The 25,927-nt window shown below is 43.8% G+C and overlaps 1 protein-coding gene across 2 annotated transcripts in view; it reads left to right on the forward strand.

Moving 5' to 3' along the window:
* Window positions 1-25,927, forward strand: part of LOC121582745 (collagen alpha-1(XXVII) chain A-like) — a 388,342-nt gene that overhangs the window by 229,426 nt on the left and 132,989 nt on the right. For both annotated transcript variants that reach the window (XM_041898821.2, XM_041898822.2), the window contains exons 29-32: window positions 556-609; window positions 2,141-2,185; window positions 2,632-2,676; window positions 11,698-11,751. In XM_041898821.2, coding sequence (XP_041754755.1) covers window positions 556-609; window positions 2,141-2,185; window positions 2,632-2,676; window positions 11,698-11,751 — 198 coding nt within the window. The remainder of the gene's footprint in view (window positions 1-555; window positions 610-2,140; window positions 2,186-2,631; window positions 2,677-11,697; window positions 11,752-25,927) is intronic.

The following is a 25,927-nucleotide window of genomic DNA, read 5'->3' on the forward strand; positions in this document are numbered from 1 at the left end:
GTCAAGACCTACAGGAAACGTATGATCTCTGTAATTGCAAACAAAGGTTTCTGTACCAAATATTAAGTTCTGCTTTTCTGATGTATCAAATACTTATGTCATGCAATAAAATGCAAATTAATTACTTAAAAATCATACAATGTGATTTTCTGGATTTTTGTTTTAGATTCCGTCTCTCACAGTTGAAGTGTACCTATGATAAAAATTACAGACCTCTACATGCTTTGTAAGTAGGAAAACCTGCAAAATCAGCAGTGTATCAAATACTTGTTTCCCCCCACTGTATGTCTGCGGCAATTTAGTACATGGAAACCTTTCTGCCTGTTAAAATAGCTGACAAATGCAAACACCAACCACAGAGGCAAATTATTATTCCTTGATGACAAAATACACCCTCACACTCACTTATTGATGGGGTTACACAGATGTTTTTAAGGCAATGATGGCTTATGTACAGTAAGAGTCTGTTGTGTTGTGCTATGTTGTGACTGTCTGTCTGGCTGGCTGTGTTACAGCGACCTCTACTGGTCTATATTAAACTCCTCTCTGTTTCAGGGTGCGAGAGGACCCGACGGTCCAACAGGGAAGCTGGGGTTAGTGGGCAAGAAGGTAAGACTCCTGCTTGGGTCAAAGGTCACAGCCCTGCAGGGTGTAAGGGACTTCAGCTGTAACACATACCCCTCAAAAAAGACCAAGGTGCAGATACACATGGGGCCCACATAAAGAATACTACAGTTTACTATAGTATTTACTATAGAATTATGTAGTAAACTGTAGTAAACTATAGTATACTGTAGAATCCCATACTCTGTAGACTTTTGTAGGATACTATACTACACACTGTACTATCCCTTTATCATGTGTAGTACTTACTTGAGAATGTTGTAGTATACTGTAGAATACTACACTGAGTATACAAAACATTAAGAACATTTGTTCTTTCCATGACATAGACTGACCAGGTAAATCTAGGTGAACGCTATGATCCACTATTGATGTCACTTAAATCCACTTCAAATGAGTGTAGATGAAGGGAAAGAGACAGGTTAAAAACCCCTTAGAGTCTATGCCCTGTCAAAAGGAAGTTTGTTCTGAAGTGTCTGTCCTACAGTATATCTGAGAGAAATAAGAAAGATCAGGAAATATTTGTATTAATTTTTTACATGTATTTAACCCCTTATTTTTGGCACTAAAGAGTGTCCATATACTGTATACTTTCATTCATTTTTTCAACTGGTACCGGGGGACCATCAGACGAGTCTTGTGAGGCCTGTGGACGTCCTACAGCAAAACAACTGACACATACTTGTTTGTGAGAGTCTCACCTCTCCACAGAGTGGTGTGTCTGGTCCATTGCATTGCTCAGAACTGTTGACCCAACTCAATAGTTGGCCTGTCATGAATCTGTCTTATGTTCTGGTTAAGGTGTTCCCCTCATTAAACAGTAACTGGCGTAGTCTGGTAGTTGTGACATTTTAGTTAAACCTAGTCGGCAGGTGTTACTAGAATTTACCACAGTCATGGCCGCAGAAACACTACAGTAAATACTACAGTATACTAGTCATGTCCGCAAAAACACTACAGTAAATACTACAGTATATTACAGGCATTTCTGCAAAAACATTATAGTGAATACTATAGTATACTACAGTCATGTCTGCAAAAACATTACAGTGAATACTGTGTTGTACTCAAGTCATGTCCGGAAAAACACTACAGTGAATACTATAGTATATAAATATAGTAATACTACAGTATTTAGACCATAGTACACTATAGGATTTTTTCATATGGGGGAGAGAGTAAAAATCATATTATAGACACATTGACACTCACGTACGTCTTATTGTATACACACTCTGCACTGCACATGCCTGCACACAATTTCATCAGACACTGGTTAGTGATTTGTCTGTCTCTTCATCCATATATCTGCTGTCTGCTTTCCTGATGTTTGCCTCTTGCTCTGTCTTTTTTCTGCTTCTTTCTCCCTTTCCCTCTCACTCAAAAACACACACACACACTCTCGCTCTCTCTCGCTCTCTCTCTCTATCTTTATCTCTCTCTCTTTTGTTTTCTGTCACACTATTCACATATTCATCCCTCCTTATCCCTCCTCATCATCCCTTTCTCTCCACAGGGCCCTGATGGTCCTCCAGGAAAAAATGGTTTTCCGGGTGATGAGGTAAAATTCTGCTGAAGTGTCCACTCACTGTCATATTTCACCCCTGGTTATGTTACACCGGATAGCCCAGGCCCTTTAGCCCTAACTGATATACTGACAGGCAGGCCACTTGAGACAGGCAGCTTTTTATTTTACAGTTTCTTGTTCTTAGGAGCTTGTAGGTACTCTGTAGTTCATTGATTTACTGTGTGTAGCAATTTTCCAAAGCACATACTGCTTTACCTTGTAAGGAGAGAACTCACCTCATCCACTGTCAATGTGTTGCACTCACACAGCAGTGCTGCAACAAATATGCTGATTTGTATTTGAGTTGTAGCTGTGTGTTTATCATGTGATGGTCAGTTTTCTCTTGACCTGTGTTTGGTAGCACATTTGGTGTACGTTAGGTCAGCTATCACGTATAGTCATGGTCTTATTTTTCCTCTTTTTTTATGCTCTCTCCCCAGGGGAAAATTGGAGAGCCAGGAGAAGCTGGACCTCAAGGGTTTCCCGTAAGTCCTGTGTGATTCTCATCCACATTCTGAGTCCAGCGTGGGCTAACATACACTATAGCCATATACATACAGTGAGGATAGACAAGGCAGCGCTGCTTTTAATCTGCCCCAAGGCTTATAGCTCCCTGACTAACTCGGGCGCTTCAAATCCTGCATGTTTTCAACTGGCCAGGGCTTGGTGACTCCAACCTCACATAATATTCAACCTTAAATCTACATCAGGTTCTACCCTGCTACACAGCCATCCATTTATACTGATGTTGTTTTTACATGTTAATCTCCTGCACACACCTTGGCCACACATCTTTTTCCACTTGGCCCGATGAAGGATCGTAAGAGTTGACCGGGATGTGCTGTAGGCGCGACATTGAACCACCAATAAAACCCAAACTAAGAACCTCAAGAAAACTGTGGAGAAGGAATATACAGTTGAAGTCGGAAGTTTACATACACTTAGGTTGGAGTCATTAAAACTCGTTTTTCAACCACTCCACAAATTTCTTGTTAACAAACTATAGTTTTGGCAAGTCAGTTAGGACATCTACTTTGTGCATGACACAAGTAATTTTTCCAAAAATTGTTTACAAACAGATTATTTCACTTATAATTCACTGTATCACAATTCCAGTGGGTCAGAAGTTTACATAAACTAAGTTGACTGTGCCTTAAAACAGCTTGTAAAATTCCAGAAAATAATGTTATGGCTTTAGAAGCTTCTGATGGGGTAATTGACATCATTTGAGTCAATTGGAGGTGTACCTGAGGATGTATTTCAAGGCCTACCTTCAAACTCAGTGCCACTTTGCTTGACATCATGGGAAAATCTAAAGAAATCAGCCAAGACCTCAGAAAGAAAAATGTAGACCTCCACAAGTCTGGTTCATCCCTGGGAGCAATTTCCAAACGCCTGAAGGTACCACGTTTATCTGTACAAACAATAGTACGCAAGTATAAAAACCATGGGACCACGCAGCCGTCATACCGCTCAGGAAGGAGATGCTCCTAGTTCTGCCTCCTAGAGATGAACGTACTTTGGTGCGAAAAGTGCAAATCAATCCCAGAAGAACAGCAAAGGACCTTGTGAAGATTCTGGAGGAAACAGGTACAAAAGTATCTCCACAGTAAAGAGTCCTATATCGACATAACCCGAAAGGCCTCTCAGCAAGGAAGAAGCCACTGCTCCAAAACCACCATAAAAAAGCCAGACTACGGTTTGCAACTGCACATGGGGACAAAGATTGTAATTTTTGGAGAAATGTCCTCTGGTCTGATGAAACAAAAATAGAACTGTTTGGCCATAATTACCATCGTTATGTTTGGAGGAAAAAGGGGGGACGCTTGCAAGCCGAAGAACACCATCCCAACCGTAAAGCATGGGGGAAGCAGCATCATGCTGTGCTTTGCTGCAGGAGGGACTGGTGCACTTCACAAAATAGATGGCATCATGAGGAAGGAAAATGATGTGGATATATTGAAGCAACATCTCAAGACATCAGTCAGGAAGTTAAAGCTTGGTTGCAAATGGGTCTTCCAAATAGACAATGACTCCAAGCATACTTCCAAAGTTGTGGCAAAATGGCTTAAGGACAACAAAGTCAAGGTATTGGAGTCGCCATCACAAAGCCCTGACCTCAATCCTATAGAAAGGCCTACAAACCTGACTCAGTTACACCAGCTCTGTCAGGAGGAATGGGCCAAAATTCACCCAACTTATTGTGGGAAGCTTGTGGAAGGCTACTCGAAACATTTGACCCAAGTTAAACAATTTAAAGGCAATGCTACCAAATACTAATTGAGTATATGAAAACTTCTGACCAACTGGGAATGTGATGAAAGAAAGAAAAGCTGAAATAAATCATTCTCTCTACTATTATTCTGACATTTCACATTCTTAAAATAAAGTGGTGATCCTAACTGACCTAATACAGGGAATTTGTACTAGGATTAAATGTCAGGAATTGTGAAAAACTGAGTTTGAATGTATTTGGCTAAGGTGTATGTAAACTTCAACTGTACTTGCTCACCCAGGTGTGCCCGGAGATACCGCTGTAGTGGATACCATGCTATTGTAAACTGCACACATGTTCAGTGTTGTTGAGTGTTGTATTCCCAGGAGAACATGACAATAGCAGCATCTCAAATGACACCTTCTATTCTGGTTGAAGCTCAATGTTAAATTAAAATCTCCCTACCATCATATCTAAGCCAATATGACACCAATGTCAATGAAAATTTGCAAATCAATTTGATTGGAGGTACATAACACACTCCTCGCCTCTCGTCTTGAGCCGTCCGGCTGTTACCGAGAACCACATGCCGGATTTTTAACAGGGTCGTTAGCAATTGCGTTTTCTGAGTATTTTCTGCGCCCACCTAGCTCAAACTCTAGACGTTGGATTAAGACGAGACTATAGCGTCCATAAAGTGACCATCGGATTGACTAAGTTTGTAGGTGCAACAGATTTTATTAAATTATTAATGTATCATTCTCACATGCTCATTTATGTCCATTAAGAACCAACAATGTGCTTGCTACCTTTTTGTAGCATTTCTGACAATGCTAACATATTTTCAGCCAAATCTCAGAGCTCTAAAACCAGACCAAAGCACTTGGGTTGTGCAGCAACAGTGCTAGTAGTTAGCAACACCAGTCGGATGAAAGGCAAGCTACAAGCAAAGGAAATTGGCTACATTTTGCTATGGAAAGTTTTTCACATGGCTGAAGTCATCTGTGTAAACTGTTGGCCTTGACGCTTGACACTTGCGTGTAATCAGAGCACAAACAAATAAGCACAAATAAGATTGCGAACTTCCATGGCTGCTATTACCAATTAGCTAGCCAACTAACGTTAGCTAGTAAAAAATTATGAGATACCAACCCCGTTCACAGGGTGGTTAACTCTTCAGATTCTTCTAGTCTCCACGGAATTAGGTTAATCTGCTTTTAGTTTTCACGGTCCACATTTTTGGAATCACTCACAAAATTCACTGCATTTTGATTCCCTGGTGCCACTAGGGAATTTTAAAACCTTGATGATAAATGAGTTCACCGAGGTGTGCAATTGTTTTGATTTATTGACTTCTCTATGATGGCTGTGATGTTTTAATGTAATGTACTTGTTATTGTATCTTGTTATATTTTTTTATATTTTAATTGATGGTCTCAGGGCACCATTGAAAATGAGACCCCGGTCTCAATTGGGCTTCCCTGATTAAATAATAGTTAATAATAATTTTAAAAAAGGTAACTAACTAACGTGACAGCCCTTACCTTATGCACTGATTCAGTATGCTACCTCTGTCAAAGCAATTTTCTTCTTGTCATTATAATCCAAATTGGACTGATTAACACATTGTTAAGTTACTTTTCAATGTATTCACGAAAACCTGAAGTCGCCATCCAAATTTGGCACCCAGGTTAAACAACACTAACATCATTGCTTGTTTGCGCACAGTCAAAATAAAACGCTTGCTAACTTCGTTAGCTATGTGACTGTTTTCACTTTGTCATTATGGGGTATTGTGTGTAGAATAATGAAAAATAAAAATACAATTTTTTTGAATAAGGCTGTAACGTAACAAAATGTGGAAAAAGTCAAGGGTTCTGAATACTTTCCGAAGGCACTGTATGCAGAGAAAGTGAAATATTCCTCGACATTAAAATAGACAAGACGAGCTGCTAATAATAATAAAAACGCAGGGCTATCGATACACATGTCTACTCAGTCATTGCAGCGCGAGTGGAAGTAGGGAGAAGCGTGTTTTATGTTTTGTTAATACTGTTGAATAAAAACAGTGTTGACGGTGCTGAATAAGAACAGACATGAACTCACTCATAAAAATAGCATCCATTTGCTGTATTCTTTGACAGTCTCTCTCTGGTCTTAAAAGTTATGAAATCTCACGTATGCTGGTATCAAACTTTTTTGTGGCCGAGGTCGTGGAAGCTGTAAGCATGGTGGTTTGAGCTATCCGATTGGCCAGCGTAGTAGGCACACTCGATTTAGCCAAAGATCTCCCGGTCCGCCGGGTAGGTGGAGTTAGTCTTTTCAGACAAAATAAATGGTTAAAAATGGGAACACTTTCCCTACCAGGTGCGCAGGGCATCTGAATCAATTTCACCTACCGCCAACAGCACAAAACTTTTTTTGTAAAGGAGCGCAATCCTTTATCGTTGGCTTTTCTACAGAAATGTTTGGTTGGTGACCACTGCTGTAGACCATAGTATTTACCAAGAGTATTTACTCAACGACCTGTATAGGGGTCGTTGAGTGTGGTGGCATTGAGGAGTTTACCACATCAGTCACTGGCTTCATTAATAATTGTATCGACGACATTGTCCCCACAGTGACCATATGTACATATCCCAACCAGAAGCCATGGATTACAGGAAACATCCGCACTCTCTCTGACCCATCTGTAATACCTACTTGTTTCAAGCAAACCACCATAGTCCCTGTGCCTAAGAAAGCCAAGGTAACCTGTCTAAATGACTACCGCCCCAGAGCACTCATGTGTAGCCATGAATTGTTTTGAAAGGCTGGCCGTGCACAACTCCAACACCATCATTAAGTTTGCCGACGACATGGTAGGCCTGATCACCGACGACGATTAGACAGCCAATAGGGAGGAGATCAGAGACCTGGCAGTGTGGTGCCAGGACAACAACCTCTCCCTCAACGTGGACAAAACAAAGAAGCTTATCGTGGACTACAGGAAACAGAGGCCTGGACACACCCCATTCCCATCGACGGGGCTGTATTGGAGTGGGTCGAGAGCTTTAAGTTCCTCAGTGTCCACATCACTAAGGACCTATCATGGTCCAAACACACCAACACAGTCGTGGAGAAGACACGACAACACCTCTTCCCCCTCAGGAGTCTGAAAAGATTTGGCATGAGCCCTCAGATCCTCAAAAAGTTCAAAAAGGCTGGCTGCATGTATGCTTGGTATGGCAACTGCTCGGCATCCGACCACAAGGAGCCACAGAGTATAGTGTGTACGGCCCAGTACATCAGTAGGGTCGAACTCCCTGCAATCCAGGACCTCTATACCAGGCGGTGTCAGAGGAAGGCCCTAAAAATTGTCAAAGAATCCAGTCACCCAAGTCATCGACTATTCTCTCTGCTACCGCACGGCAAGCGGTACCGGAGCGCCATGTCTGGGACCAAAAGGCTTCTGAACAGCTTCTACCGCCAAGCCATAAGACTGCTGAACAGTTGATCAAATGGCTACCTGGACAATTTACATTGACCCCTTTTTTATTTATTTATTTATCATAATTGTTTTGCACTGACTCACTTGCATTGGCTCTATGCACACTCACTAGAATCTACCCACACACTCACGCATACTACACTGACGCTCTAATACACATACTACATATGCTCACACACACAAAACACACACATGCATATTGACGCCACACACACACACACTCACACATATACATTTTTTCACGTGTCTATTTTCAAAGGATAAAGGTAAGAACATGAACAACTTCATAGTTAAGAACACCATAACAAGATGGAAGAAAATTAAACGTATTCTACAGGAAAAAATATCCCTCCCTAAAAACACAACTCTATGGAACAATCCTTGGATAGCATTTCAGAATTATCCGATAAATTGGTCCACATGGAAAACTAAAGGCATAGAAACCGTAAATTACTTGGTAATAGGAAATACATTTATTTCCATGACAGAATTAAAAAGCAATTTTGGAATGTCCAATGTAGATATTTTCAAATACATGCAACTTAAAAGTTTCATATTTGAAATCTCTATTAAAAATCTTTTGGACATCAGAGCAATCTTGAGGTAATCCTATTTTAGTCAAAAAATGATATTCAAATGATAGGTAAGATAAACAAAACCTTGCAGAGAGCCTCTTAGAAAAAAATATAAACTGTTAGAACCAAGACTTAAAAAGAACTGATACAGTGAGGGAAAAAAGTATTTGATCCCCTGCTGATTTTGTACGTTTGCCCACTGACAAAGAAATTATCAGTCTATAATTTTAATGGTAGGTTCATTTGAACAGTGAGAGACAGAATACCAACAAAAAAAATCCAGAAAAACGCATGTCAAAAATGTTATACATTGATTTGCATTTTAATGAGGGAAATAAGTATTTGACCCCCTTTCAATCAGAAAGATTTCTGGCTCCCAGGTGTCTTTTATACAGGTAACGAGCTGAGATTAGGAGCACACTCTTAAAGGGAGTGCTCCTAATCTCAGTTTGTTACCTGTATAAAAGACACCTGTCCACAGAAGCAATCAATCAATCAGATTTCAAACACTCCACCATGGCCAAGACCAAAGAGCTCTCCAAGGATGTCAGGGACAAGATTGTAGACCTACACAAGGCTGGAATGGGCTACAAGACCATCGTCAAGCAGCTTGGTGAGAAGGTGACAACAGTTGGTGCGATTATTCGCAAATGGAAGAAACACAAAATAACTGTCAATCTCACTCGCCTGGGGCTCCATGCAAGATCTCACGTCGTGGAGTTGCAATGATCATGAGAACGGTGAGGAATCAGCCCAGAACTACACGGGAGGATCTTGTCAATGATCTCAAGGCAGCTGGGACCATAGTCACCAAGAAAACAATTGGTAACACACTACGCCGTGAAGGACTGAAATCCTGCAGCGTCCGCAAGGTCCCCCTGCTCAAGAAAGCACATATACAGGGCTGTCTGAAGTTTGCCAATGAACATCTGAATGATTCAGAGGAGAACTGGGTGAAAGTGTGGTGGTCAGATGAGACCAAAATCGAGCTCTTTGGTATCAACTCAACTCGCCGTGTTTGGAGGAGGAGGAATGCTGCCTATGACCCCAAGAACACCATCCCCACCGTCAAACATGGAGGTGGAAACGTTATGCTTTGGGGGTGTTTTTCTGCTAAGGGGACAGGACAACTTCACCGCATCAAAGGGACGATGGACGGGGCCATGTACCGTCAAATCTTGGGTGAGAACCTCCTTCCCTCAGCCAGGGCATTGAAAATGGGTAGTGGATGGGTATTCCAGCATGACAATGACCCAAAACACATGGCCAAAGCAACAAAGGAGTGGCTCAAGAAGAAGCACATTAAGGTCCTGGAGTGGCCTAGCCAGTCTCCAGACCTTAATCCCATAGAAAATCTGTGGAGGGAGCTGAAGGTTCGAGTTTCCAAACGTCAGCCTCGAAACCTTAATGACTTGGAGAAGATCTGCAAAGAGGAGTGGAACAAAATCCCTCCTGAGATGTGTGTAAACCTCGTGGCCAACGTCTGACCTCTGTGATTGCCAACAAGGGTTTTGCCACCATGTACTAAGTCATGTTTTGCAGAGGGGTCAAATACTTATTTCCCTCATTAAAATTCAAATCAATTTATAACAATTTTGACATGCGTTTTTCAGGATTTTTTTGTTGTTATTCTGTCTCTCACTGTTCAAATAAACCTACCATTAAAATTATAGACTGATCATGTCTTTGTCAGTGGGCAAACGTACAAAATCAGCAGGGGATCAAATACCCTTCGGGAGAGTGATCGAAGACGGCCCCGAAGAGGCGAGCGAACTCCCCGTAGTTGTCCTACGCGGCTCCTCCTTCACTCCATACAGCGTTGTCCCACTCCAGGGCTTTGCCCGAGAGGCAGGAGATGAGGGTGGACGCCTTCTCTCGCTCCGAGGTAGCCGGGCTGATGGTGTAGAAATAGAGGTCCATCTGCAGGAGGAAACCCTGGCAGGACCAGGATTCACAGGACCAGGCAATATGTTTTCACTCCTCAATTGTCCAGTGTTGGTGATCGCGTGCCCACTGGAGCTGCTTCTTATTTTTAGCTGATAGGAGTGGAACCCGGTGTGGTCGTTTGCTGCAATAGCCCAGCCGTGACCAAGACCGAAGAGTTGTGCGTTCTGCACCATTCTCGGTAAGTCCTAGACACTGTCGTGCGTGAAAAGCCCAGGAGGCCGGCCATTTCTGACATACTGGAACCGGCGCGCCTGGCACCGACGATCATACCATGCTCAAAGTTGCATAGGTCACTCGTTTTGCACATTCTAATGTTCAATCGAACAGTAACTGAATGCCTTGATGCCTGTCTGCCTGCTTTATGTAGGAATCCACAGCCTACGTGACTCACTGTCTGCAGGAGCGAACCATTGGTTTACCTAATAAACTAATATGTTATGTCTATATCTATCTATCATTAGGCTGTATGTGTTTTTTAGGCCTATTGTAAATGTGTATTATTGTAGTGTCACCATTTTCATTGCAAAAATAAATACAAATACAAACATAACATTGACAGAGGTAATGAACTGTTGTTATGTTGGGTACCTACTGACCAAAAAAAGGATGTTATGAAAAAAAATGTATTGCTAAAATAAAGGTTTAAGGAAATACAGGCAGACACCACATTACTATCGACAAAACAGCTCACTCGATCAAGCCTGATGGTCTTGGAAGTATAAAAGCTAAACTTGTTTTCATGTAATAAAGAAAAGCTTGAAAAGGTAGTGGAGTAAGATAATGTCTTAGTGTTTTGTCAAGAATCAAATACTTTACCTTGTATGCAGTAGAAATCACATTATTGTGGGAGCACCTCCTCTAAGAGTATAAATTAGGGATTTGAATCCTAAGTAACCTGCCTACACATTGTTTGAAGTACAATAGACCAACATAGCTACTGTAGTAGGTCAAAGCTGTGTGCTGGAAAACCTTTGTAAAGCATGGGTGGAGTAAGCATTGTTGTGCTCATGTGAATTTCCTTTATTTTTCTGCTTCAGACTAATGCCTACTTTTCATTTAGAATGTCGGTTTTTGTTTTTAATAGTACTGCTTTTGGTCAGAGCTTTATATCGTATCTGATGACTGTCTGAAAGTGGGGATTTAACCCATCATTAACTGCCCACATGTTGAGTGTTGTTCTGCTTCCCCCTCGGTGTGTGTGTGTGTGCGTGCGTTCGTGCACGCACGTGTGTTTTTGTGTGTATCTGTACTCTGCACTCATTAGCTGTTATATCAACAGGGTATTCAAGGACCCTCTGGACCTCCAGGAGACAAAGGAATAGCAGGCGAGCCAGTAAGTCCCTCTCTCCATCTCCCCCTCTCCTTCTACTGTCTCTCTCTTCTACTACTTTCTCCATCACCTTTCTCTCAATCTCCTCTCTCTCCATCTTCTCCCTTTTCTCTCTCCATTATATTTTCTCCCCATTCATCTCCTCAACCCCATCTCATCTCCTTTTCTTCATATGCCTTTCTACCTCTCCATCCTCAATAAATTGCCTCCACTTCTCTTTCACACTCTCTCATCTGTCTGCATATCAATGTCTCGCCATCACCCCCCCCACCCCTCTCTCTCTCTTACACACTCTACTCACTCTTTATTCCCATTGTTTGTCTATTAAAGATGTATTAGTATGTATTAAAGGTATTAAAAGTAGTATGTATGGGTGCCAGGTAGCCTAGCGGTTAAAAGTGTTGGGCCAGTAACTGAAAGGTCACTGGATCTAATCTCTGAGCCAACTAGGTGAAAAATCTGTCGATGTGCCCTTGAACAAGGCATTTAACCATAACTTCTCCTTTAAGTCGCTCTGGATAAGAGCGTCTGCTAAATGACAAAACATTAAATGTAAAGGTTTCCTCCCGGGGAGCCAGGGACGTATCTCATAGTTCACACATCAAATAAAATTGTATTTGTCACATGCGCCAAATACAAAAGGTGAAATGCTTACTTACAAGCCCTTAACCAACAATGCAATTTTAAGAAAATAGAATTAAGAAATATTTACTAAATAAACTAAAGTAAAATAACAATAATGAGGCTATATACAGGGGGTACCGGTACCGAGTCAATGTACGGGGGTACAGGTTAGTTGAGGTAATTTGTACATGTAGGAAGGGGTAAAGTGACTATGCATAGATAATAAACAGCGAGTAGTAGCAGGTGTCAATGCAAATAGTCCGAGTGGCCATTTGATTAATTGTTCAGCAGTCCTATGGCTTGGGGGTAGAAGCTGTTAAGGAGCCTTTTGGACCTAGACTTGGCACTCCGGTACCGCTTGCCATGCGGTAGCAGAGAGAACAGTCTATGATTTGGGTGACTGGAGTCTTTTGGCTTTCCTCTGACACCGCCTACTATATAGGTCCTGGATGGTAGGAAGCTTGGCCCCAGTGATGTACTGGGCTGTACGCACTACCCTCTGCAGCGCCTTACGGTCGGATGCCGAGCAGTTGCCATACCAGGCGGTGATGCAACCGGTCAGGATGCTCTCGATGGTGCAGCTGTAGAACTTTTTGAGGATCTGGGGACCCATGCCAAATATTTTTAGTCTCCTGAGGGGGAAAATACATTGGTGATGTGGACACCAAGGAACTTGAAACTCTCGACCCGCTCCACTACAGCCCTGTCGACGTGAATGCGGGTGTGTTCGGCCCTCCTTTTCCTGTAGTCCAGAATCATCTCCTTTGTCTTGCTCACGTTGAGGGAAAGGTTGTTGTCCTGGCACCACACTGCCAGGTCACCGACCTCTTCCCTATAGGCTGTCTCATCGTTGTCGGGGATCAGGCCTACCACAGTTGTGTCGTCAGCAAACTTAATGATGGTGTTGGAGTCGTGCTTGGCCACGCAGTCGTGGGTGAACAGGGAGTACAGGAGGGGACTAAGCACTCACCCCTGAGGGGCCCCCGTGTTGAGGATAAGCATGGCAGATGTGTTATTGCCTACCCTTACCACCTGGGGGTGGCCTGTCAGGAAGTCCAGGATCCAGTTGCAGAGGGAAGTGTTTAGTCCCAGGGTCCTGAGCTTAGTGATGAGCTTCGTGGGCACTATGGTGTTGAACGCTGAGCTGTAGTCAATGAACAATATTCTCATATAGTTATTCAGGCCTGGATTCAATCCGATCGCGCTTTGTCGTTTATGTACCATTTAAAAGTAATTTGTGATTGAGTCGGTATATGCAGCGTTTACCGTGAATGGCCTCCTCACAAACGCAGGAACATTGCCTTTCAAAGGTGCATGATCGGATCTTTCCGCTGATCAGATTGAATCCTGGCTTTATTCTATTATTATTTATGTGTTAATTATTATGTATTATATTATTTATTCTCGCTTTATTCTAGTCCAATATGTTTGCTTCTGTTGTGAGTGTTTGTATGTGTTATATATCTGTCATTCACATTAAAAGCAAGTCTGATAACATTTACATTTACATTTACGTCATTTAGCAGACGCTCTTATCCAGAGCGACTTACAAATTGGTGCATTCACCTGATAGCCAGTGGGATAACCACTTTACAATATGTTATTTTGTATTTATTTTTTATTTTTTGGGGGGTGGGGTGGGGTAAGGGGGGGTAGAAGGATTACTTTATCCTATCCCAGGTATTCCTTAAAGAGGTGGGGTTTCAAGTGTCTCCAGAAGGTGGTGAGTGACTCCACTGTCCTGGCGTCGTGAGGGAGCTTGTTCCACCATTGGGGTGCCAGAGCAGCGAACAGTTTTGACTGGGCTGAGCGGGAACTGTGCTTCCGCAGAGGTAGGGGGGCCAGCAGGCCAGAGGTGGATGAACGCAATGCCCTCGTTTGGGTGTAGGGACTGATCAGAGCCTGAAGGTACGGAGGTGCCGTTCCCCTCACAGCTCCGTAGGCAAGCACCATGGTCTTGTAGCAGATGCGAGCTTCAACTGGAAGCCAGTGGAGTGTACGGAGGAGCGGGGTGACGTGAGAGAACTTGGGAAGGTTGAACACCAGATGGGCTGCTGCATTCTGGATGAGTTGTAGGGGTTTAATGGCACAGGCAGGGAGCCCAGCCAACAGCGAGTTGCAGTAATCCAGACGGGAGATGACAAGTGCCTGGATTAGGACCTGTGCCGCTTCCTGTGTAAGGCAGGGTCGTACTCTCTGAATGTTGTAGAGCATGAACCTACAGGATCGGGTCACCGCCTTGATGTTAGCGGAGAACCTCAGGGTGTTGTCCAGGGTCACGCCAAGGCTCTTCGCACTCTGGGAGGAGGACACAACGGAGTTGTCAACCGTGATGGCGAGATCATGGAACGGGCAGTCCTTCCCCGGGAGGAAGAGCAGCTCCGTCTTGCCGAGGTTCACCTTGAGGTGGTGATCCGTCATCCACACTGATATGTCTGCCAGACATGCAGAGATGCAATTCGCCACCTGGTTATCAGAAGGGGGAAAGGAGAAGATTAGTTGTGTGTCGTCTGCGTAGCAATGATAGGAGAGGCCATGTGAGGATATGACAGAGCCAAGTGACTTGGTGTATAGCGAGAATAGGAGAGGGCCTAGAACTGAGCCCTGGGGACACCAGTGGTGAGAGCACGTGGTGCGGAGACAGATTCTCGCCACGCCACTTGGTAGGAGCGACCGGTCAGGTAGGACGCAATCCAAGAGTGAGCCGCGCTGGAGATACCCAACTCGGAGAGGATGGAGAGGAGGATCTGATGGTTCACAGTATCAAAGGCAGCAGACAGGTCTAAAAGGACAAGAGCAGAGGAGAGAGAGTTAGCTTTAGCAGTGCGGAGAGCCTCTGTGACACAGAGAAGAGCAGTCTCAGTTGAATGACCAGTCTTGAAACCTGACTGGTTTGGATCAAGAAGGTCATTCTGAGAGAGATAGCAAGAGAGTTGGCTAAAGACGGCACGCTCAAGAGTTTTGGAGAGAAAAGAAAGAAGGGATACTGGTCTGTAGTTGTTGACATCAGAGGGATTGAGTGTTGGTTTTTTGAGAATGGGTGCAACTCTCGCTCTCTTGAAGACGGAAGGGACATAGCCAGCGGTCAAGGATGAGTTGATGAGCAAGGTGAGTTAAGGGAGAAGGTCACCAGAGATGGTCTGGAGAAGAGAGGAGGGGATAGGGTCAAGCGGGCAGGTTGTTGGGCGGCCGGCCGTCACAAGTCGCAAGATTTCATCTGGAGAGAGAGGGGAGAAAGAAGTCAAAGCATAGGGTAGGGCAGTGTGAGCAGGACCAGCAGTGTCATTTGACTTAACAAACGAGGATCGGATGTCGTCAACCTTCTTTTAAAAATTGTTGACGAAGTCATCCACAGAGAGGGAGGAGGGGGGGAAAGAGGATTCAGCAGGGAGGAGAAGGTGGCAAAGAGCTTCCTAGGGTTAGAGGCAGATGCTTGGAAAGTAACCGTTCTAAATGTGGTGTGTCTATGCTTCCCCTCCATAAGTTAGTTTTTTGCATCTTTTTACTTTCGCTTATGTTCCAAACAGCTGAAAACATTATATTTGGTTTATTGAAAATATATTTCACAGCAGTTTAGATGGTACAATGCTTCTCTACTCTAGACATTGCTTGTTTTGTCACAAACTGAAATCAGGCGAACATTTTAGAGATTTGGTAACCAGGAAATAGCAGAGCTATTTCTACAAATGGCACCTTTAAAGGGGCAATCTTTTGTTCAAACAATAACAAGGCGATGGAGCTGGAGAAATGTAACCACTCTCACATTCATAGACAGAGCAAAGGATGCAAGGACTGACCATCCATGATACAAAAATTATAATTTTAGCCATGTTTTGTTTACAATTACGTTGTTTCCCAAAAAATAAACAAGCTTATATGTTGGGTTCTGATGGGGTACAACAGTTGAACTTAGCTCATGAGGCATTCATAAGGTATATTCTCCAATGATCAATGAGTATATATATCATTATTTAAAAGTCCAAAAATTGATATACCAATGATTGCAAATTGTCCCTTTAAACTCTAGCACATAATATACCAATACCAAGGACCTGGATTGACAGTTGCCCTGCTCTAACTTAACTAAACCATGTTAAAAATTCCAATAGCAGTGTGTTTTCAATAAAAAGTTATTTGTTTTCTCGGAAAATCCCTATTTTGGTATGTCCCAGGTCATGTTTGTCCCAACTTCTAGGAAGATTTTAACCAACTTAACCCCAACAATTTCCCATGTTTTAAAGTAACTTGTCAGTGAAAATCTCACTTTTAAAAGTTAATATTCTGTAGATTTATACCCAAATAATGTTGTTGACATTTACTCATATTGGTGGCCAAAGCATATGTTGGAGGAAAAACTCTTTAAAAACCCTACCTCAAGCTTGTATCTCAAACAGACTGTTTCAAAAATACTTGCTATTTCCTTATAGAGTATGATGTCATACTCCTGAGGAGGATGAGCTGGCCAATCAGCGGTCTACTCTCATTAATATTTTTTATGACCGCTACACCCACACCACTCTGTTGTTGGGGTACGGCCACACCATTCCAACACAAAAAAGCTGCTTTTTTACGTACTTAATGAAAACACTGGACAGTTAACCAAGTTAAGATTTTTTAGTGATTCATGTTCATTTGTCCCTCAGGTTTAAGGTCAACCCTGTAATGTGAACTGAACTTTCGTTTTAATATGGTAAAACTAATCCTTTTAAAATTATTTTTTCAAAAGAAACATTGAACATCTAATAGTCAAATCATAGTGTAAAAGTTATACTTTTTTGGGCCATTTTTTGTGGTGGAGGTAAACTGAGCTTGTGGAGCATAACACATCAACCCTGCTACCCCTAGATAGATAGGCTAGAAATGTTTAAACAAGTAAAATTTTTTGTTAAGCTTGCATTCAATTGCCCCTCCCTGTTGCAGACAAAAAGCTTAAATTCCCCCTGTCATGAGGGGAGTTATGGCTGATTTAAGATGAAATCGTCAAACCTGTTACGGTAAATCCTGTTACTTTAATTGTCACGTTTATAGTAATTTGTCTTAATGTAACCTCTTGAGATGGGAAAACATGTTTGCTATGAGGTTTAACGTGCTCTTTCTGACAAAATGTTAAAATAACGTTAAATAAATCAATAACTCTATTAATTTAATGACAACATTTTAGCCATAAATTAGATTTCTTCAGGGTTTTTTGAAGGACACTGCCTAACTGAAATGCCAAAAATATCAATGCTTCTTACCTTATCATAATCCCCAAAACATAATTTGCAAGGATGTGAAGAAGTTTTGTATTGCAATATTTTTTGCTATTGTTTCCAACCTCGCAAATGAAAACCAATCATAATTCAGGAGGTTGTTCTCACAACAACAGACAGACATTTAGTTGCTAAATGCTTATTTTCTATAAAAATTCTAATTAGCAGCTTTGTGCAGCATTCTAAAATGTGGATTTCTATTCCATTTGGTATATAATAAAATATGGTGTTAGTTGCAGGCATTGTCTTCCAACAGGCCTATTGCTTATTATGCAGTAGGCCTTTGATGCTGCGGGTATGGGTGTGGTTGGAGGCGTGTCCAACCTACAGGTGCCATCTTGAACTGCTTTTAAAATTGTATAAAACTTTATCCGATTTCATGGTATCCAATTGTGTCATTATGACCTTATCTCATTGCCGCAACTCCCCAACTTGCTCGGGAGAGGCGAAGATCGGGACATGCGTCCTCCGAAGCATGCTCCACCAAGCCGTGCTGCTTCTTATTCACACTACTCACTAAGTCAGACAAACCAATGTGTTGGATGGGACACTGACCCTAGTCAGCTTGCAGGCGCCCTGTCCACCACAAGGAGTCGGCTAGGGGTTGCCAGCCCTATCCTCCCCTAACTGGTGCTATGCCAATTGTGCACCGCCCTTGGAACTTCCGGTCACAGCCAGCTGTGACACCCCTCTGCACTTTGGGAGCCCCCAAAGATAGCATTGTTTGCCGTGTGCTTATGCTGCGTTCATAACCAAGTTGGAACGTGGTATTTACCACATACGACTGGGAAAAATACACTTGAACGCCCCTCCAATTGGTAATTACTTGTGGGAAACTCGACTATCATCCCTGAGTTCCGACATTATTTAACCTTTATTTAAGCAGGGAGTCATGCTGAGACCCCGGTCTCTTTCGCAGATAAGACCTGCATGAACAAATCAATAAACAACAATTACACTATGCATATCTATACACCCATCAATTATACAATACATGAAAAGCAAACACAAAACACAAAAAACGAAAAGCAAAACATAATCATATGAAACAAACACATTCGTCACAAAGACACCACTAGACAAGTAGTTATGGGGGAAATTTGACAGAATTAGTTCAATCAGTGAGGAGTTTGCTGGGGAAAACAATTCCAAATCAAATCAAATCAAATTTTATTGGCCACATGCGCCGAATACAACAGGTGCAGACATTACAGTGAAATGCTTACTTACAGCCCTTAACCAACAGTGCATTTATTTTTAACAAAAAAGTAAAAATAAAACAACAACAAAAAAAGTGTTGAGAAAAAAAGTAAAATAAAATAACAGTAGGGAGGCTATATATACAGGGGGGTACTGGTGCAGAGTCAATGTGCGGGGGCACCGGCTAGTTGAGGTAGTTGAAGTAATATGTACATGTGGGTAGAGTTAAAGTGACTATGTATAAATAATTAACAGAGTAGCAGCAGCGTAAAAGGATGGGGTGGGGGGGCAGTGCAAATAGTCCGGGTAGCCATGATTAGCTGTTCAGCAGTCTTATGGCTTGGGGGTAGAAGCTGTTGAGAAGTATTTTGGACCTAGACTTGGCACTCCGGTACCGCTTGCCGTGCGGTAGCAGAGAGAACAGTCTATGACTAGGGTGGCTGGAGTCTTTGACAATTTTGAGGGCCTTCCTCTGACACCGCCTGGTATAGAGGTCCTGGATGGCAGAAAGCTTGGCCCCAGTGATGTACTGGGCCGTACGCACTACCCTCTGTAGTGCCTTGCGGTCGGAGGCCAAGCAGTTGCCATACCAGGCGGTGATGCAACCAGTCAGGATGCTCTCGATGGTGCAGCTGTAGAATTTTTTGAGGATCTGAGGACCCATGCCAAATATTTTCAGTCTCCTGAGGGGGAATAGGCTTTGTCGTGCCCTCATCACGACTGTCTTGGTGTGTTTGGACCATGATAGTTTGTAGGTGATGTGGACACCAAGGAACTTGAAGCTCTCAACCTGTTCCACTACAGCCCCGTCGATGAGAATGGGGGCGTGCTCAGTCCTCTTTTTATTCCTGTAGTCCACAATCATCTCCTTTGTCTTGGTCACGTTGAGGGAGAGGTTGTTGTCCTGGCACCACACGGCCAGGTCTCTGACCTCCTCCCTATAGGCTGTCTCATCGTTGTCGGTGATCAGGCCTACCACTGTTGTGTCGTCGGCAAACTTAATGATGGTGTTGGAGTCGTGTCTGGCCATGCAGTCATGGGTGAACAGGGAGTACAGGAGGGGACTGAGCACGCACCCCTGAGGGGCCCCCGTGTTGAGGATCAGTGTGGCAGATGTGTTGTTACCTACCCTTACCACCTGGGGGCCAGGAAGTCCAGGATCCAGTTGCAGAGGGAGGTGTTTAGTCCCAGGATCCTTAGCTTAGTGATGAGCTTTGAGGGCACTATGGTGTTGAATGCTGAGCTGTAGTCAATGAATAGCATTCTCACATAGGTGTTCCTCTTGTCCAGGTGGGAAAGGGCAGTGTGGAGTGCAATAGAGATTGCATCATCTGTGGATCTGTTGGGGCGGTATGCAAATTGGAGTGGGTCTAGGGTTTCTGGGATAATGCTGTTGATGTGAGCCATGACCAGCCTTTCAAAGCACTTCATGGCTACAGACGTCAGTGCTACGGGTCGGTAGTCATTTAGGCAGGTTATCTTAGAGTCCTTGGGCGCGGGGACTATGGTGGTCTGCTTGAAACATGTTGGTATTACAGACTCAGTCAGGGACATGTTGAAAATGTCAGTGAAGACACTTGCAAGTTGGTCAGCACATGCTCGGAGTACACGTCCTGGTAATCCGTCTGACTCTGCGGCCTTGTGAATGTTGACCTGCTTAAAAGTCTTACTCACATCGGCTACGGAGAGCGTGATCACATAGTCATCCGGAACAGCTGGTGCTCTCATGCATGCTTCAGTGTTGCTTGCCTCGAAGCTAGCATAGAAGTGGTTTAGCTCGTCTTGTACGCTTGTGTCACTGGGCAGCTCGCAGCTGTGCTTCCCTTTGTAGTCTGTAATAGTTTTCTATCCCTGCCACATCCGACGAGCGTCAGAGCCAGTGTAGTACGATTCAATCTTAGCCCTGTATTGACTCTTTGCCTGTTTGATGGTTCGTCGGAGGGCATAGCGGGATTTCTTATAAGCGTCCGGGTTAGAGTCCCGCTCCTTGAAAGTGGCAGCTCTACCCTTTAGCTCAGTGCGGATGTTTCCTGTAATCCATGGCTTCTGGTTGGGGTATGTACGTACGGTCACTGTGGGGACGACATCATCGATGCACTTATTGATGAAGCCAGTGACTGATGTGGTGTACTCCTCAATGCTATCTGAAGAATCCCGGAACATGTTCCAGTCTGTGCTAGCAAAACAGTCCTGTAGCTTAGCATCTGCGTCATCTGACCACTTTTTTATTAACCGAGTCACTGGTGCTTCCTGCTTTAGTTTTTGCTTGTAAGCAGGAATCAGGAGGATAGAGTTATGGTCAGATTTGCCAAATGGAGGGCGAGGGAGAGCTTTGTATGCGTCTCTGTGTGTGGAGTAAAGGTGGTCTAGAGTTTTTTTTCCTCTGGTTGCACATTTAACATGCTGGTAGAAATTAGGTAGAACGGATTTAAGTTTCCCTGCATTAAAGTCCCCGGCCACTAGGAGCGCTGCATCTGGATGAGCGTTTTCCTGTTGATTTATGGCCTTATACAGCTCATTCAGTGCAATCTTAATGCCAGCATTGGTTTGTGGTGGTAAATAGACAGCTATGAAAAATATAGATGAAAACTCTCTTGGTAAATAGTGTGGTCTACATCTTATCATAAGATACTCTACCTCAGGCGAGCAAAACCTTGACTTCCTTAGTATTTGATTTTGTGCACCAGCTGTTGTTTACAAATATACACAGACCGCCACCCCTTGTCTTACCGGAGTCAGCCGTTCTATCCTGCCGATGTAGCGTATAGCCCGCTAGCTGTATGTTATCCATGTCGTCGTTCAGCCACGATTGGTTGAAACATAAGATATTACAGTTTTTAATGTCCCGTTGGTAGGATAACCGTAATCTTAGGTCATCCAATTTGTTCTCCAATGATTAAAGATTGGCTAATAGGATTGATGGGAGCGGCAGTTTACTCGCTCGCCGTCGGATCCTTACAAGGCACCCCGACCTACGTCCACGATATCTCCGTCTCTTCCTCATGCGAATGACGGGGATTTGGGCCTTGTCGGGTGTCTGTATGATATCCTTCGCGGCCGCCTCGTTGAAGAAAAAATCTTCGTCCATTACGAGGTGAGTAATCGCTGTCCTGATATCCAGAAGCTCTTTTTGGTTATAAGAGACGATGGCAGAAACATTATGTACAAAATAAATTATAAATAACGCGGAAAAACACACATAATAGTACAATTGGTTAGAGGGCTGTAAAACGGCAGCCATCTTCTCCGGCGCTGTTCTATCGGTTGAAGTCAAGACTTCTCCCACATGCTGACCTCTGATGTCACCTACATTTTCTGCAGTTACAGTTGAAGTCAGAAGTTTACATACACCTTAGCCAAATACATTTAAACTCAGTTTTTCACAATTCTTGACTTTTAATCCTAGTAAAAAAAAGTCTGAAGTTTACATACAGTTATGTTGGAGTCATTAAAACTTGTTTTTCAACCACTCCACACATTTCTTGTTAACAAACTATAGTTTTGGCAAGTCAGTTAGGACATCTACTTTGTGTATGACACAAGTAATATTTCCAACAATTGTTTACAGACAGATTATTTCACATAATTCACTGTATCACAATTCCATACACTAAGTTGATTGTGCCTTTAAACAGCTTGGAAAATTCCAGAAAATGATGTCACGGCTTTAGAAGCTTCTGATAGGCTAATTGACATCATTTGAGTCAATTGGATGTGTACCTGTGGATGTATTTCAATGCCTACCTTGAAGCTCAGTGCCTCTGTGCTTGACATCATGGGAAAATCAAAAGAAATCAGCCAAGACCTCAGAAAAACAAATAGTAGACCTCCACAAGTCTGGTTCATCCTTGGGAGCAATTTCCAAACGCCTGTAGGTACCACGTTCATCTGTACAAACAATAGTATGCAAGTATAAACACCATGGGACCACGCCTAGAGTCTCCTAGAGATGAACGTACTTTGGTGTGAAAAGTGCAAATCAATCCCAGAACAACAGCAAAGGACCATGTGAAGATGCTGGAGGAAACAGGTTCAAAAGTATCTATATCCACAGTAAAACGAGTCCTATATCGTCATAACCTGAAAGGCCGCTCAGCAATGAAGAAGCAACTGCTCCAAAACCGCCATAAAAAAGCCAGACTACGGTTTGCAACTGCACATGGGGACAAAGATCGTAATTTTTGGAGAAATGTCCTCTGGTCTGATGAAACAAAAATAGAACTGTTTGGCCATAATGACCATCGTTATGTTTGGAGGCAAAACGGAGTGGCTTGCAAGCCGAAGAACACCATCCCAACCGTGAAGCACGGACGTCGTAATGTCACGATTGTCATTGTCACGATCGTCGTAATGAGTGGACCAAGGCGCAGTGTGAAATGCGTACATCTTTTATTGAGTACTATTAACAATAACAAAACGAAACGTGAAGTCCTCGGTCATAAACACAAACCTACACGGAACAAGATCCCACAAAAGACAAGTGCACAACAGGCTGCCTAAGTATGGTTCCCAATCAGAGACAACGAGCCACAGCTGTCTCTAATTGGGAACCACCCCGGCCAACATAGAAACACATAAACTAGAACAAGAACATAGAAAACGAAACATAGAACCTAACACCCAGAAACTAACACATAGAAACTAACACCCTGGCTCAACATATAAAAGTCCCCAGAGCCAGGGCGTGACAGTACCCCCCCAAAGGCGCGGACTGTGACCGCGCCAACTAAACCCAACAGGGAGGGGCCGGGTGGGCATTCCGCCTCGGAGGCGGATCCGGCTCGGGCGTGACCACCACCCTCTAACTAACCCCCGTAGCGCCCCTGGTCTGGTCTGGCCCCGCTGGCTGGAGCTGGACGGGACATCGGTGGAGCGGATTGCTTAGGCTCCGGTGTGGAGCAGCTGACCGGTACCTGACCAGGCACCGGTGAAACAGGCACCGGGCTGTGCCGGACTGACGGCAGCGCACCACAGGCTTGGTGCGGGGAGCAGGAACGGGCCGGACCGGGCTGGCGGCCGCACCACTGCCTTGGTGCGGGGAGCAGGAACAGGCTGGACCGGGCTGGCGACGCGCATCACTAGCTTAGTGCGGGGAGCAGGAACGGGCCGGACCGGTCTGACGACGCGCACCACTGGCTTGGTGCGGGGAGCAGGAACGGGCCGGACCGGGCTGGCGACGCGCACCACTGGCTTGGTGCGGGGAGCAGGAACGGGCCGGACCGGGCTGGCGACGCGCACCACAGGCTTGGTGCTAGGGGCAGGAACAGGCCGGGCCGGGCTGGCGACGCGCACCCCAGGCTTGGTGCGAGGGGCAGGAACAGGCCGGGCCGGGCTGGCGACGCGCACCCCAGGCTTGGTGCGAGGGGCAGGAACAGGCCGGGCCGGGCTGACGACGCGCACCACAGGCTTGGTGCGAGGAGCATGAACAGGCCGGGCCGGGCTGGCGACGCGCACCACAGGCTTGGTGCGAGGGGCAGGAACAGGCCGGGCCGGGCTGGCGACGCGCATCACAGGCTTGGTGTGAGGGACAGGAACAGGGTGGACCGTACTGGGAACATACACCACTGGCCTTGTGCGGGGATCAACTGAAAAAGCATGTGCGAGCAAAGAGGTCTACAAACCTGACTCAGTTACACCAGCTCTGTCAGGAGGAATGGGCCAAAATTCCCCCAACTTATTGTGGGAAGCTTGTGGAAGGCTACCCGAAACGTTTGACCCAAGTTAAACAATTTAAAGGCAATGCTACCAAATACTAATTGAGTGTATGTAACTTCTGACCCACTGGGAATGTGATGAAAGAAATAAAAGCTGAAATAAATAATTATCTCTACTATTATTCTGACATTTCACATTCTTAAAATAAAGTGGTAATCCTAAATGACCTAACACAGGGAATATTTACTAGGATTAAATGTCAGGAATTGTGAAAAACTGAGTTTAAATGTATTTGGCTAAAGTGTATGTAAACTTCCGACTTCAACTGTTGCTCCTTAAGGAACCAAGCTTGTTCCATACACTGTTTATGCCTTCAGTAGTGTTGGGAATTAATTTAATCCATAGAAGGGTCATTTGGAGAAAGGATTGTTGATATACTGTACATTCAACATTTGTATCTAAAAGCATAATTGAGAGATAATTCATCAACATTGGCATATTTATGACATTTTGGCCTTACCCAGGTCTCCTTTAAGACTCCATAATGTTCCATCTTTAGGTAATACTAAGCAAACATTGGTGTAATATTAAGCTTTTCTGCTTGCTCTGTAGTATGAGTAGTATTTTGATTTTTTTTAATCAAATATTACATTAATTAATATTGAAAAATGTAAACATGAATATTGCATATTGTTGAACATAATATACTCTACCAGCATATCAAATCTCCAGAGTGGGATCTCTGCTACTTTTAGAGTTATGGCCCATTTTATGCAGAGAAATTGGTATAGTAGGCAATGTAACCAATCACAGCCCTTTTACTTGCGTCAAATCAAATCAAATCAAATTTTATTGGTCACATGCGCCGAATACAACAGGTGCAGACATTACAGTGAAATGCTTACTTACAGCCCTTAACCAACAGTGCATTTATTTTTAACAAAAAAGTAAAAATAAAACAACAACAAAAAAAGTGTTGAGAAAAAATAACAGAAGTAAAATAAAATAACAGTAGGGAGGCTATATATACAGGGGGGTACCGGTGCGGAGTCAATGTGCGGGGGCACCGGCTAGTTGAGGTAGTTGAAGTAATATGTACATGTGGGTAGAGTTAAAGTGACTATGCATAAATAATTAACAGAGTAGCAGCAGCGTAAAAAGGATGGGGTGGGGGGGGCAGTGCAAATAGTCTGGGTAGCCATGATTAGCTGTTCAGGAGTCTTATGGCTTGGGGGTAGAAGCTGTTGAGAAGTATTTTGGACCTAGACTTGGCACTCTGGTACCGCTTGCCGTGCGGTAGCAGAAAGAACAGTCTATGACTAGGGTGGCTGGAGTCTTTGACAATTTTGAGGGCCTTCCTCTGACACCGCCTGGTATAGAGGTCTTGGATGGCAGGAAGCTTGGCCCAGTGATGTACTGGGCCGTACGCACTACCCTCTGTAGTGCCT

The sequence above is a fragment of the Coregonus clupeaformis genome, chromosome 15, assembly GCF_020615455.1.
Source record: "Coregonus clupeaformis isolate EN_2021a chromosome 15, ASM2061545v1, whole genome shotgun sequence".
NCBI lineage: Eukaryota > Metazoa > Chordata > Actinopteri > Salmoniformes > Salmonidae > Coregonus > Coregonus clupeaformis.